This window comes from Triticum dicoccoides, chromosome 3B (assembly GCF_002162155.2).
Source record: "Triticum dicoccoides isolate Atlit2015 ecotype Zavitan chromosome 3B, WEW_v2.0, whole genome shotgun sequence".
Taxonomy (NCBI): Eukaryota; Viridiplantae; Streptophyta; class Magnoliopsida; order Poales; family Poaceae; genus Triticum; species Triticum dicoccoides.
The window spans coordinates 193,202,504-193,215,633 of record NC_041385.1 but is presented as its reverse complement, the minus strand read 5'-3'; the positions used below and the strand labels follow the sequence as shown (position 1 = coordinate 193,215,633).

The window sequence follows — 13,130 nt, the reverse complement described above, 5'->3', positions numbered from 1 at the left end:
TTGTTGGATGGATTTTGGGTGCCTTCCTATTTTAGATCCTATGATAGGACCTACTGGATCACTTTCTTTGTTTGAGCCCCAAAAGATCCTACTGGATCACTTTCTTTGTTTGAGCCCCAAAAAACTGTATAGGCTCAATGTTTAGGAAGCTAGGATGCTCTTACAATATATAGGCATTTAATTTTAGCTAGATTTAATTTAAAAACAATCCGAATGGCCTTTCAATTTCATGATTATAAGTGCGCAAAATTTAAGATTTCACTCGGGAACAACACATGTTCACTCTGAGTCTGGATGCTCAACACAGTAAGAAACTACCACCCATTCAATAATACGTACTCCCTTTGCAAAGAAATATAAGAGTGTTTAGATCACTAAAGTGTAGTGATCTAAACGCTCTTATATTTCTTTACAGAGGGAGTATCTATTTTGTTCTCTAGACAAAAACTCACCTGTTTTTTTTTCTTGAGCCAAAAAGGTGATTATGAAGAACTCATTCTATTACGGTCATGAATGATCTTGTGACAATAATGCTACCACACATACACCTAGTGATGATTTTGTGTCAAATTAAACGGCATATTCCTATTGCTAGTATGTGCAGTGTTTCCACTTGTTCCCTGCTTATCCAGTTGATTCTATCTTATTCTCATGTCACTTGCCAATCATGGACGAGCGAGCCTGCTACCTGTTGGAGAAGATGGCCTCCAAATCCTTGTACAGCGCCTTGGACTTGGGCCTCCACTCCCCCTTGGCCTTGGAGTCCGCAGACTGCGACGCCACCGACGAGCTCCCGCTCCTTTTCCCCTTGAACGCGGTGCTGCTGGACGGGTCCTCCCCGTCCCTGCTGAAGCTCGCCTTGGCCATCTCCCGCAGCTGCCCAAGCCACGACCGCTCGTTCGAACTCCTCTGCGCCTCGCCCGGCACCGTCTGGCCCGTGGCGCCGCCGCCATCCGGCGACGGCTCCTGCTGCTGCTGGCCCGCCAGCGGGTCGCCCAGCACCGACGACGGAAGCACCAGCAGCAGCAGCCCGACCGAAGCCGCCTTGGCGCCCTCCAGGAAGGAGCTCCTGTCCGGGCTCAGGAACTGCACCTGCCGGTACAGCGCGTTCCACTCGTTGCACACCTGCGCCGCGAACGCCAGCGAGAAGACGCCGAGCATGGCGATCCCCACGCCGCCGCTCTCCTCGACCTCCTCGAGCTCGCCCCTGCCGTCGCCGCTGTTCCTGTCGATGAGCACGAGGCAGGCGGCGAAGATGAACACCTCGCTGGCCACCGCCACGATCTCCACCAGCTGCACCCGCTTCTTGATGAAGGGCTTCTTGAGCAGCATGAAGAAGAGCTGGAACGACGCGACGGCCAGCACCACGACGGCGTGCGCCCGCGACGACCGGCCCGACGACGCGTGCGCGCCCGCCACGATGCCCAGCGCCACCCGCTTCACCGATTCGAGGAACGTGTAGTAGATCCTCAGGATGCCGAACACCTTCTGGATCACCGGCGCCTCCGCGTCCTCGTTCTCGTCCTCCGACGCCATGATCCGCTGGTCCGCCGCCGCCCGCTTCCCGCCCCCGCCCACGACGATCTGCGTCAGCATGTACTTGGGCGGGCCGCGCAGGTCCTCGAACAGCGGGCCGAGCTTGACGAGCCGCGCGGCGCGGGCGGGGTCCTTCCACGTCCACTGCCCGCGCTTGCCGGGGCCGAGCGACCGCCTGACGATCTCCTGGTACCAGCGGTGCTCCTGCCCCTCCTGGTGCACCTCCTTGTACTGGAGCAGCCTGCCCGTCGTGATGCCCAGCGACAGGAACAGCAGCAAGGCCACCAGGAACGCCGTCAAGATGCCGATGAGCACGATCCCCACTGCCAACCCTCCGGTAGTCCCACCTGGTCGATATCATTCATCCCGTTGAAATCAATCACACGATCTCTGCATCGATCAGAGCATTGGGATGGACGGCGTACCTCTGATGAGTGCTGCAGACGCTTGGGATATGCAAGGCATCGCAAGGATTGCAAGCATGATCTCAAATCTGGGGAGGACGAGTGCTCCGTACTTTCCTGTGCCTCCTCTGTACCTTAATCTCAAGTAGAGGAGGAGAAGAAGATGCAGCAGTATGAGACCTCCCCCAATGACACCCAGCCACAACATGTTTCTTCCAAAGTATTTCCACCTGCATCCATGCATGCCACGTTTCAACAGCATAAATAATACTCCCTCCATTCCACAATGTAGTGCTTCCTCTATCCTCGTGCTTCAACTTTAACCGCAAATTTAACTACCAAGACCGATTGCGGCGGGAGCAAAAATTATATCAGTGAATTCGTATTCAAAAGAAGTTTTCAATTATATATTTTTTTCTCCCGCCGCAGTTGGTCTCGTTGGTTAAATTTATGGTCAAAGTTGGACCTCGGGAAGCGTGGGCGCACTATATTTTGAAATGGAGGGAGTACAATCGGTCAGTTGATAAGTCTCGAGAGCACTCGATCATGAAGACCAAGTATCATACCCGTCCAAATCTTGCAGCTTCATGATAATCTGCGCTTCAGGCTTCATGTCCTGATTCTGCATTTCAGCCATGCAGTGCTCATTCAGCATCCAGAGGTGTAACGAAAATGATGGCTCCAAAAAATCGACGATAAGCATGGAGACCCAAATAAAACGCAGGGAGAAACTTCAAAATTCATGTGACCTCAAAGAAAGATCGGTACTCCATTGCGGTCAGTGGCTTCCCATCCAACGCCTGGATCTGCAGCGGGATCGCCGGCGGCTTCCCTTCTACCGGTATCTGCATCGGCGTAATCTGCTGCTGCTGACCACCTGGTGCAGCTCCAGGGTAGTAGGGATCAGCCTGTACTACATCACTCCTGTCCACCAGCTCCGAGTACGCAATGGCTGGCATGGTGGAGTAGCCCACGAATGGATCTGCAGAGGGACCCTCCCACGGAAGCCGGATGTACGGAATTGTCCACTCTATCCCCTTGGCCAGCTCGTAGTACTCCACCGGCAGATTTATCGACAGCCATCTCGACAGAGCGAAGATCTGGATGTGGCATGCCATTCTCTGTAAAAAAATAAGACAACAGCGATCGATCATCATCGATCAGATGGTATGTTTGTGAGCGATGAGCCTGCTGAAGCTGGAGCTGTCACCCGGACACCAGGTAGCAGAGTTGAGGCCCATGCTAATTACCAGAAGATTTCGTGATGGCTCGGAGATGGAGTAAGACGAAGGCCTTGCCATGGCGCCGGATGCAATAAGCGATGATGTGGAGATGGTGAGCAGTGTGGCGAGGATGGCGGTTGCTGCAAATATTACGGTGGCGATGGTTGCGATGGATGAAGACGATGCAGGGACAGAATCTGCATGGAGATCATAGTAAAATCGTAAGGATATTCCATTGCCTGGTTGCCATACTGGTGCTGATGGGCACAAAGCAGTGTTTATGTATGATGATCAAAGGGTTGGATTGGGTTGTTGTGCTGTTAATAATAAATGAGTAGCAAGCGAAGAATGAATGCTATTGCTGAATGCTGATACATACAGTGTCTCACTTGGAGGCGGTCTGATGGCAGATTGGGATTCCCAGCCACGTCCTGAGCTGTGTTCTCAGCAACCTGGACCGAAACCAGCTTGTCAACTGCCAGGATCTGCATTGTGTATATGCTCTTACTAGCTTCATGGAAGCTGAAAGCAAAGCCAACCAACCATACGTGAAGCGTTAATTTATATAACGTCCTAATTGACTCCTAAGGTAAAAATAATTTAGCCGTTTATTCAGATGTTATTGGAATATCTATCTATTAATTCTTGCCTCAATAGTTTGCCCCCAGAAAGTTGCACTGCAGAGGAGGTGAAGTTAAACACAGGCTTTTCAAACTTGATCAAGACGGGGATGGTGTGTGAGCTTGTCCTCACGGTCGACGTTGCCAGTTTAACAGAAGGCCGTCGCGTATCTGTCAGCAGCGCCATCCATCAAGCATGCAGAAGAGGGAAAAACCAGATCAAAATTGTGTATGGCGTCCAGAATGGAAGTGCTGGAGCCGGAACAGGAATAGGAATAAATACCATATAGAAATGTGAATGGTTGTGATGAATAAACCGGGGTCCCCTGTCTGCTGATCACGGAACTCGTATCACATGCAACAGTCACAACAGCTGTGCTCGATATCTTATTCACCTGCACACAAATTATGTTAACATTCAGGCGTATGAATCGAATCAAGCAGCTTGCCAATCAATAGTAGGATGGACAAGAAAAGAAGGACAGCGAAGCTTACGACGAAACCGAACCGACGGTTGCCGAGCGTGCTCCTGTTGGTCGGCGTCAGCACGGCCCCGGTCGCGGTGAGAGCGGCGAGGATCTCCGCGGACGAGTTCATCACCGGTTCCGCAAAGGACATGTATATCCTCAGCTCCCTGTCGTTGTTGGTGGCCTCGACCACCCTCATCGCGCCCTGGATCTGCAGGAGCTTCTGCGGGATGCTGGCGGTGATGTTCATGGAATCGCTCCTTTTGTCTATCATCAAGTTTTGGATTCAGATCAGTGCGTTGCGATGCTATTTTGTTTATTTTGTATATCATCAGTTGGGATGGTAGTACGCACCGAAGCGGAGGGTGAAGCTCGAGTTGGAGCTCCTCCGGAAGCGGTGGCCGGCCACGTCGGTGCAGAACCCTCTGCGCATCACCAGGATCATGCGCCCGTAGTCCACGTCCGGCGACGCCGACACGGCGACGGAGTACCGCAGGCCGGGCACGACGGCCTCCAGGGTGGACTGCTCCACACGGCCAGGCCCGTACACGATGAGCTGCAGTTGCAGTGCACATTCGTTCGATGAGACCAGACGCAGAGAGATTCCTTGAGAGTGGTACCATACCAGTACCAGGCCACATACGTACGTCGCAGTAGGTGGCGTTGCACGTGAAGCCGCCGCCGCCCGGGCACAGCTCGCTCAGGGAGACGAGCACCGAGACGTTGGGCGCGGCCGTGAAGGCCGACTCCGCCGCCACCGTCGCCGTCGGAGGAACGGTGTCTGCATGCGCACATACATCGCAGACACATTCAGATTCGTGACTACACATTGCAGCTAGGTTGGGTGGGTCTAATTGATGTGTTACTTAACCAACATCCCAGGCGTAGGTGGCGCAGGTTGGGCCCGCGCTGCTTCCTGATCCTGATCTCGGGGTCGCGCACGCTGCGAATGTGTGGTTCCCGTCCTTGAGTCCTGCAAAGGTTACCACCTCCGTCCCATTTCCGTTGCCCCCGCAGTCCGATCTTCTTTCACCGTCCAACTGCGTGCAGTGCAGTGCAAACAATCCTCATATAACTGTTCCGAAGTACGTATTCAGGTTCGACTTACTGTTTGCTCAATTATACTATTGTGCAGACATGTGGAATCTACAATGATTTTTTTACTTTTTTTCTTGCTGATACCAGTACTTCTTACGTCTAAATAAAAGTGTTCCAGGTGGCAGCAAAATTCGAAAAGGCACCCTAATGTCAGAACCGAATTTTAAATTCTATTTTTTTTGCATGGAATTTTAAATTCTATTTGACCGGTGAGAATTACTGGACCGGTAGTAATGGATTGCCCTGTAGAATCATTCATCTCGTACAGTTTAATTCAAGGCCAGCTTCATGTCTTGGTTCTCAAGTGCTGTACTACTAACTGTAAACTACCATTGTCCGGAAGCTAGGATGTACTCGGATTTCTCTGGTTGAACCTGACTAAATGAGCACGAACATTTGAAAAATGAAATGCGTTCAAAATTCGAAAGTGGAAAGAGACGCGCGTGCAAAGCAAAGCAGCATACGCGTAGAACATAGAGCGCCGGGGGCGGGACCCAGATGGAGCTTCTTACCTTGCAGGTAATGGCGCAGTCCCCGCAGGTCCAGCCGCTGCTCTGCACGGCACGGAAGGCGAACACCGCCGACGGCGACGTCGAGATGCGCGGCGGGGCGCTGGTCAAGCTGAGGGAGACGTCGCCGGCAGCAGCAGCAGCGGCCGAGCAGAGGAGCACGGCCGCGCTCAGCAGGAGCCGCCGTCCCCAGCTCTTCCACACCATCGATCCTTCCCACAGTCAGCTACTAGGTGTTGCAGATGCAGGGTAGGGGAGAGCACTAGCAGCAGCTGCACAGTGCTGAATGCGTGCGTGAGCAGGGCAGTGTGCAGGGGAGTGAATGCCCGGCGCAGTGTGCATGTGTGGCTGGCTTGGGGAATGGCGCGCTAGCTAGCTATTAACGCTCCCCCTGGATATACTGGCAGTGAGCAGTAGTGAGGTATGGAGGCGGAGGGAGGGAGGGGCCGGGGCCAATTAAGGCAAACACAAACTGGCGAGCGGCAACGGCATGTGATCGTGGCCGCGAGGCGAGGGGTTTTGTTCCGGGGTGGAGGGGAGGAGATGATGCACATGAGGACCAGAAGAGCCAAACTTGTCCCTTGTTTCTACTAAGCACTAGCTAGTTTTTCTCCCTTCCTCTCGTCTCGTGGATGGCTGCGACTGCGAGGCTTAGCTACTCGCTTGGATTCTCTCTCCCTGTATCTGTCTCGTGAAATCTCCAACACACAAAAAGAAGAAACAACAGTTGAGTTTAGCTGAAAGAAACAAGCATGGGACTGACAGATACTGTGGTGCATGTCAACAATTGCTGTCGACAAAACTTCAGCAATCAACCATGGAGGTGCTCGAGCTTTCAGTGTTCGGCTGCTGCCATATGAGCCAGTGACTGAGGATACGGTATCAGCCAGTGATTGGGGATAATGATAATGATGGGGAATCACTGGCAATTCGAGTGTAAATTACCATCCGGTTATTTAAGCTCGAGCGGTATTAGTTTTTTTTTTCATCAAAGAAGGGCTTGCCCTCGATTTTCATTACTGAAAACCACACAGTTCTACAAAGAGTTCGAAAGTAAACGAAAGAAACCAACCGGACTCCACAGGATCAAATAGCTAACCGCCAGACCGAATTCAAACTACCCTAAGAGCCATTACAACAACTCAGAAGCAAAAGTAGAAGAGCGGTATTAGTTAACTTCCGTTTTACATAGACTGGCGGAAGAGGGCACAGGTACAGAGAGGGGCCAATGGCTGACACCTGGATGGTGCCCCACATGCTGAAAGGAATAAGGAACATCCGTGTGCGCTGTTATTAATCCTAAAAAACTACTGCACAGTGCTCTGAAGCAGCTGAGGTAAGAAACAAAATAAGAGGGAATCAACCTGCACTCGGGCTAAGATCTGTCTGCGCACATGCACTACCTGCCATCACATAATAACCACATTGCAGGTGAGCTAATTTCCTTTTCTACTCTTCTCTTCACCTATCCCCCTCTTCATATTGTAGTATAAGCTACTTAACTTAGCAAGGAAGATGTTTGGCAAGAGTTGCTCCATAACAAATATCTGGACTCCAAAACGTTACCCAAGTACTCCCTCAGTCCAAAATAAGTGACTCAACTTTATACTAACTTTGTACTAAAGCTAGTACAGAATTGAGTACTTATTTTGAGACGGAGGGAGTAGATGCTAAGACTACCGATTCAGCGTTTTGGAGGGCTTGATGAAGGTCAAGTAATTCCTTTTTAAGAGAGGAACCTTTAAGATTGGTGACTGCCGGTAGCGGAGCCAGGATAAACCAACATCCCAGGCAAGCTGCTTAGCTACAATGCGCTACAGTGGTATTTTTGCTACAGCCCATGAAGAAAAACTCCACGCCCCAAGCCAGCACCCTGCGGGCCTGGCGCCGACCTTGGTGACGGCCAATCAATGAGTTTTTGGAAGATACCCGGTTGGGTGACACTCCATTAGCTTTACAATACCTGATCATGGTAATATTGTGTTCAGAAAAGAGGATTCAGTGGCTTATGTTCTTGGGCTAGCCCTTTGAACACTCAATTCCGCAGGGCTTTACTAGGTGATAAATAGACAAAGTGGATATATTTGTTTTCTAGGTTTATGTTGATCAGTCTAACTCAAATGCCAGATACGTTCCAGTGGAGGTTAACTACTAATAGCATCTTCATCATGAAGTCTATGTATTTCGATCTTATGGATTTTGCACCTATTTTTCATGGAAAACATATCTGAATTAACTGTCGCTACACTCATTTGATCATTTCAGCGACGGTTAATTCCGGACGGAGGGAGTACTATATAATATGTGCATAACAGAGGAGAAAACTAAAACAAACCTAAACATGGAAAATGTGAAGAAATAGCAGATCAGGTTCGATGCGGTAAGGAATCACAGTTGATCCCATGTAAACCATTGAGAAACCTCCCAAAATGTTTTACGGTTGATGAAATAAAAATTGCAAAACTTGATTTAGAGCAGTCATGTAGATTATATCAAACAAAGTACAGTAAATGGATGGTTGCAACAATGCCTTGCAAAGGCTCATGTGAGACCAAACATAAATAGTTCCAATTTAGCAGCAGAAACTAAATATACAATCGCAGCATTGTTAACAGCAGTGATCTATCAGATATGGTGCTCACTGATCAATGAGGCATGACATGTCAGGTTCATAGTGACCTATTGTTGGTCATGTGGTACAAAAAAGAGCAGCAAACATATCTGAAGATGAATCACCAACATTTATATTGCCAAAAAGATGAAAATAATAAATGTAATCTCGTGAATGAACCTAGCACAGATCAAACAGACCAAAATAGAGGCACTGACCTGGCTCCTTTGAGTCCTTTACAGTCAGTTTTCAAAGGCAGCAGTTCTGGTCAAAAGCTACAATAAAAAAGGATTTGCATATTTCAGGAAATATATCCCTCTCATGAATTGAGAAACAGTTATAGGCCACACTGACACACAACTAAATAAATCAAGATGGTATGAATCAACTGACATTTTAGTGATCTCCATCAAATGTAATATAACATGAGCTTTCCTCACCGGCCTAGCATTAGCTTTGGTAACTCACCAAGTTGGATGGAGAGACATGGGTTCGGTGACTGTTGGCCTGAGTTGTGCTGGTCCCATCATTGGCAAGCCTAGTTGGTTATTTGGTTTATCTCTTACACCAAAACAAAGCAAGATAGACAAAGGAAGAACTGTTATGACGCTGCTAGAAGGCGGGCGCGAGAGGGCCGGCCGGGGGCCTTTTGCCCACGGCCAGGCAAGAGGGAAGGGATTTCCTTCTTAATTCTTGCTTGATTAGATTGATACATCTCCTCTCTTTATATAGAGAGGTTTACTTGACTCTCAAGCAAGGCTTACTTGGCCCCTAAGCAAACGACCCTTATCTCTATTAACCCTAAGACTAATGGGCCCATTAGGCCCATTACGTACTCTAACACTACACCCCACTTGGACATGCAGCTTGTCCTCGAGCTGCAGCCTAACCAACTTATAACCATGACTCGACGGAACACAAACCTAACACCTAAAAACAAGCCTTTTACATCTCGGCTTGTTTTATTATTCTCAACCTGAAATAGACTAGGACGTTTTATTTTGGACGTGCACGTGTACAACCACCTGGATCCCATGGACACCACCTGGACAAAAGGAGTGCATGTGTATGGCTGTTGGTCTGCACCGCACAGGGAAGAGTGGAGGGCTTGCGATGGAGAATGACGAGGAGGGGTGCGCCCCCCCAACCGCCGATGTTGCAGACTTTGAGGTCGCTGCCCGCGGGGAAAACAGCAATGCCGGCCGCCCGTGGGGGAAACCACATGCCCAAGATCCCCGATGCAGCGGACGAGATCGAGGTCCTTTGCGCAGCGAAGGGCAACTTGGAGGAGCGGCAGCTGCAGACCACGCATCTCCCGCACACGCCGACGCGCTAGGAGGCCGCGCGCAGCAGCCTGCGCCTCACCGCCGCCGACACGTGGCGGGTAGCGATCCAAGACGGAAGCGGTGACGGCGACGGCAGGGACTTGATCTGCTGGATGTGGACGCCCTGGGATGGCGGCGGCGCTGATGGGAACGAGGTCGTCGCACTCCCGTCGTAGGGCATCCCATACTAGGCAGCGGAGCTGACCGGCGGTGGCTGCTGCAGCTGCAGCGGCTGCTGCGCTGGCGCGCCAGGCGCGGCGGAGGCTGCCAGTAGCGGTGGCTGCCACTGCAGCCAGGGCTGGGCGGTGGTGGCGATGGATGACAGCTGCAGCGGCCCGGCGAGCGCGGCGAAGGCACGGCCAGGCAAGAGGGAAGGGATTTCCTTCTTAATTCTTGCTTGATTAGATTGATACATCTCCTCTCTTTATATAAAGAGGTTTACTTGACTCTCAAGCAAGGCTTACTTGGCCCCTAAGCAAACGATCCTTATCTCTATTAACCCTAAGACTAATGGGCCCATTAGGCCCATTACGTACTCTAACAAGAACAAAATAGCATGTGTTTGAATAAGGGACTTAACAGGAGGTGGCTCAGTGCGCAAGAATGAGTGTGGCTGTTCTCACCGCACAACTTCCTTCTCTCCAGACCTCCACCATGGTCAACAATGCAGCCACCTTAATGCGGCCACAGACACACCACAACTATTTCACAATTAGTGTGTGAATTGTCAAAAAATATATTATTGTTAAAGCCAAAGCGTGCATAACAAAGAAAAAAAATTCCAAATGTTTCCCTACCTACCATCATTTCTTGCAGTTTGAGAGAATAGTTGCCCTTAAAAAAGAGCAAACTCAGCACATACAAACAAACATACTGGAATGTAAGAATATATCGTACATATATGTAGCATCAGAATAATGAGATAAAGATAATGAAGAACCAACTTGATGGAGAAGTGAGTCAAAGAACATGAATCTGGTTGAGGGCAAGATGGTTAAAAGTATATGATCTACATGTCAAAAAAAGAAGTACATGATCTGAAGACATGGATTACAAACTAACAAAAAAACTGTTAACGACAATCGAACAAAGACAGAACGGGAACCAAAGGGTTTACCTTGATGGAAAAGTGAGTCAAAGAACATGAATCTGGTTGAGGGCAAGATGATTCCTGGCCTGGAGATGAAGAAATCAAAGAAGAAAATATTTCTTTTCTCAGCAGAGCTATCCATCTAAATTTTATTTAACTTTGGAAGTGTTGCAACTAAAATGCTTGAAAGGTGGCCAAAATTGGGAAGCAAACCTTCGATAACTCTCGACAAATCAATATCACTCCACAAGTGATAGGTGTGCCAATTGATAGAGATAGACTGGGCATTCAGTCATTCAGCCATTGGCTCTCTCTTAAGCTGACCAAGCAGCTGAAATGGACAAAGGCAACTTCTATGTTAAATCATGATTTGCATCATCACAACAAATATTTTGTAGTACCTGATGAATCCGCAATGCATAAAAATAAATGAAACATGTGCGAATACAGTTGCAAGTAATTTTCTTTCAACAGAAATAAAGATCCCCAACTTGCACTATGGTTCCAAACATAGAAGTCGTAAAGAGGAAGATTTTGGCGCAATCTTCCACCTCCTATACTAAGCTGATCAGGGTAGGACCTGAAGTACTGTATCTTTAGCACAATCAACAGCTAATACCAAAAATCTTGAAGGAAGGGCTGATTGAAGGGAACACTTTTAGGAGCTAATGTGGATATTCAAGCAATTCCTGCAATGGCTCCTATAGGTGACTGGCAATTCCTGCAATGCAGTTATATTCAAGTCAAGGTCCTGATAAAGAACTTGAACACTACCAGGATAAGAAGGTGCTAATGGTTTAAAATACAAGGTGGTGACAATGAACTAGAATAACAGAAGGTGCTAATGATTTCATGTTTCTGAACTAGAATGCAAAAGTTGATGCAGCCGTTCTCAGTCGGGCATTCAAGCAAACACTTGTTGGGCGCACCATGCAGCACATCTGATTACCTGAGTCAACACGCACGGACAGCACACATGCCGGGCAGCCGGCCGGCCATGCGCGCCCTCAGTCATCCATCCAACACGCATAGCACGCCGGCAGGGCACCACGCACGCACAAGCCAAAATTTGCAGGGGTGCATTGGACATTTGGGGCGGCCATTACAAAACCGATCGAATAAACGATTTACAGTCGGCCTGATAAATGTGCCCCGGCGCCTGCCATCCAACGGCTCCCATCCAGCGCCGGCTCGTGCTCTGCCTCGTCCTCAAGCCCAATCCACCGGCCCGAGCGTTCGGCTTCAGTCCTCAAGCCACCACTGCGGCGAGCGCTCTCACCGGGCGCGTGGATCAGGACCGCCACCTCGAGCCTCACCAAGGTCGTGCGCACGGGTCGTGCCTAAGAGCATCTCTGCCAGACCCGCATAACGTCGACCCGCAAAACGCGTTTGAAGTTCGCGGAAAAACGACTTTACGGTCCGACGCGGGCGAGGGTAGAGTCAGACCCTGTAAACAGACCCGGAAAAAGGACATTCGCAGTAGATGCCCTTTTACGGGTCGGCTACATGGGTCTGTTCGGGCATCGCCGCTTGGACCCGCAAAGCGAAAACCCCCAATTGAGCGAATTTGACAGCAATTCTGATAAATGAGTTCAAATTCAAACAATAAAACATAGTTGGCGCACAAATAAAATCATAGTTTTGTAGGACAAACGCAAAAGGACTTGCAAACGACCACGTCCCTCGCTCTTCACTCCGCACCACCTCCATCGACATCATTGCCGCCCCCGAATCCCGGTTGTGGCATTGTTCGAACCACCGCTACATTGAGCGGCATCAAGTCAAGAACAACCGCAATGCCGAAAAACCGAAGCAAGAACAAGAGATCGAAGATGCAAACCTTCCGACCATTTCATCGAACACCTCGCTTGCGATGGAAGCAGCGCCGTTGAGCGGCATCGTCGGGGAACATCTCGCCGGGGCGGGGGGAGTGGACGAAGGCATCGACCTTTTCATAGCAATCATCTTCCGCTTCATGCCCGAAACCTTACTCAACTTCTCCGCCGGCGGCCGGGCAGATCGCGCAGCGGCGGCGGCGCCCGACGCGCGTGCCTTTCCGGCGGGGCCAGCCGGATTGCCGCCCTGCACGACAACGTTGCCCTGCCGCTTGCGGGCAGGCGTGTTGGGGCCTTGGGCGACGACGGGGGCGACATGGCCGACGACGAGATCCGCCGGAGGGGATTGCGCCCGCACGACCTCCATGGGGGACAAGGGACTGCTGGGAGGTTTCTATGACGGCGAGGTACG

General features: G+C 50.2%; 1 protein-coding gene across 4 annotated transcripts; it reads right to left on the bottom strand.

Annotated features, from left to right (window-relative positions):
- Positions 1–479: 479 nt before the first annotated feature.
- On the bottom strand, positions 480–7,647 carry LOC119275493. Of its 4 annotated transcripts, XM_037556345.1 has the most exons (13): positions 5,861–6,352; positions 5,122–5,290; positions 4,898–5,031; positions 4,605–4,806; positions 4,279–4,517; positions 4,067–4,178; positions 3,813–3,954; positions 3,543–3,685; positions 3,191–3,360; positions 2,690–3,061; positions 2,507–2,562; positions 1,962–2,170; positions 480–1,883 (listed from the first exon to the last, which is right to left on the bottom strand). In XM_037556345.1, the coding sequence occupies exons 1-13, from the start codon at positions 6,062–6,064 to the stop codon at positions 685–687; spliced, it is 3,351 nt and encodes a 1,116-aa protein (XP_037412242.1). In that variant the 5' UTR covers positions 6,065–6,352; the 3' UTR covers positions 480–684. The 4 variants fall into 4 exon arrangements, with proteins under 4 accessions (XP_037412242.1, XP_037412244.1, XP_037412245.1 ...); XM_037556347.1 differs by lacking the exons at positions 5,122–5,290; positions 5,861–6,352 and adding an exon at positions 7,638–7,647; XM_037556348.1 differs by lacking the exon at positions 5,861–6,352 and having other exon boundaries at positions 4,876–5,031; positions 5,117–5,258.
- Positions 7,648–13,130: the final 5,483 nt, after the last annotated feature.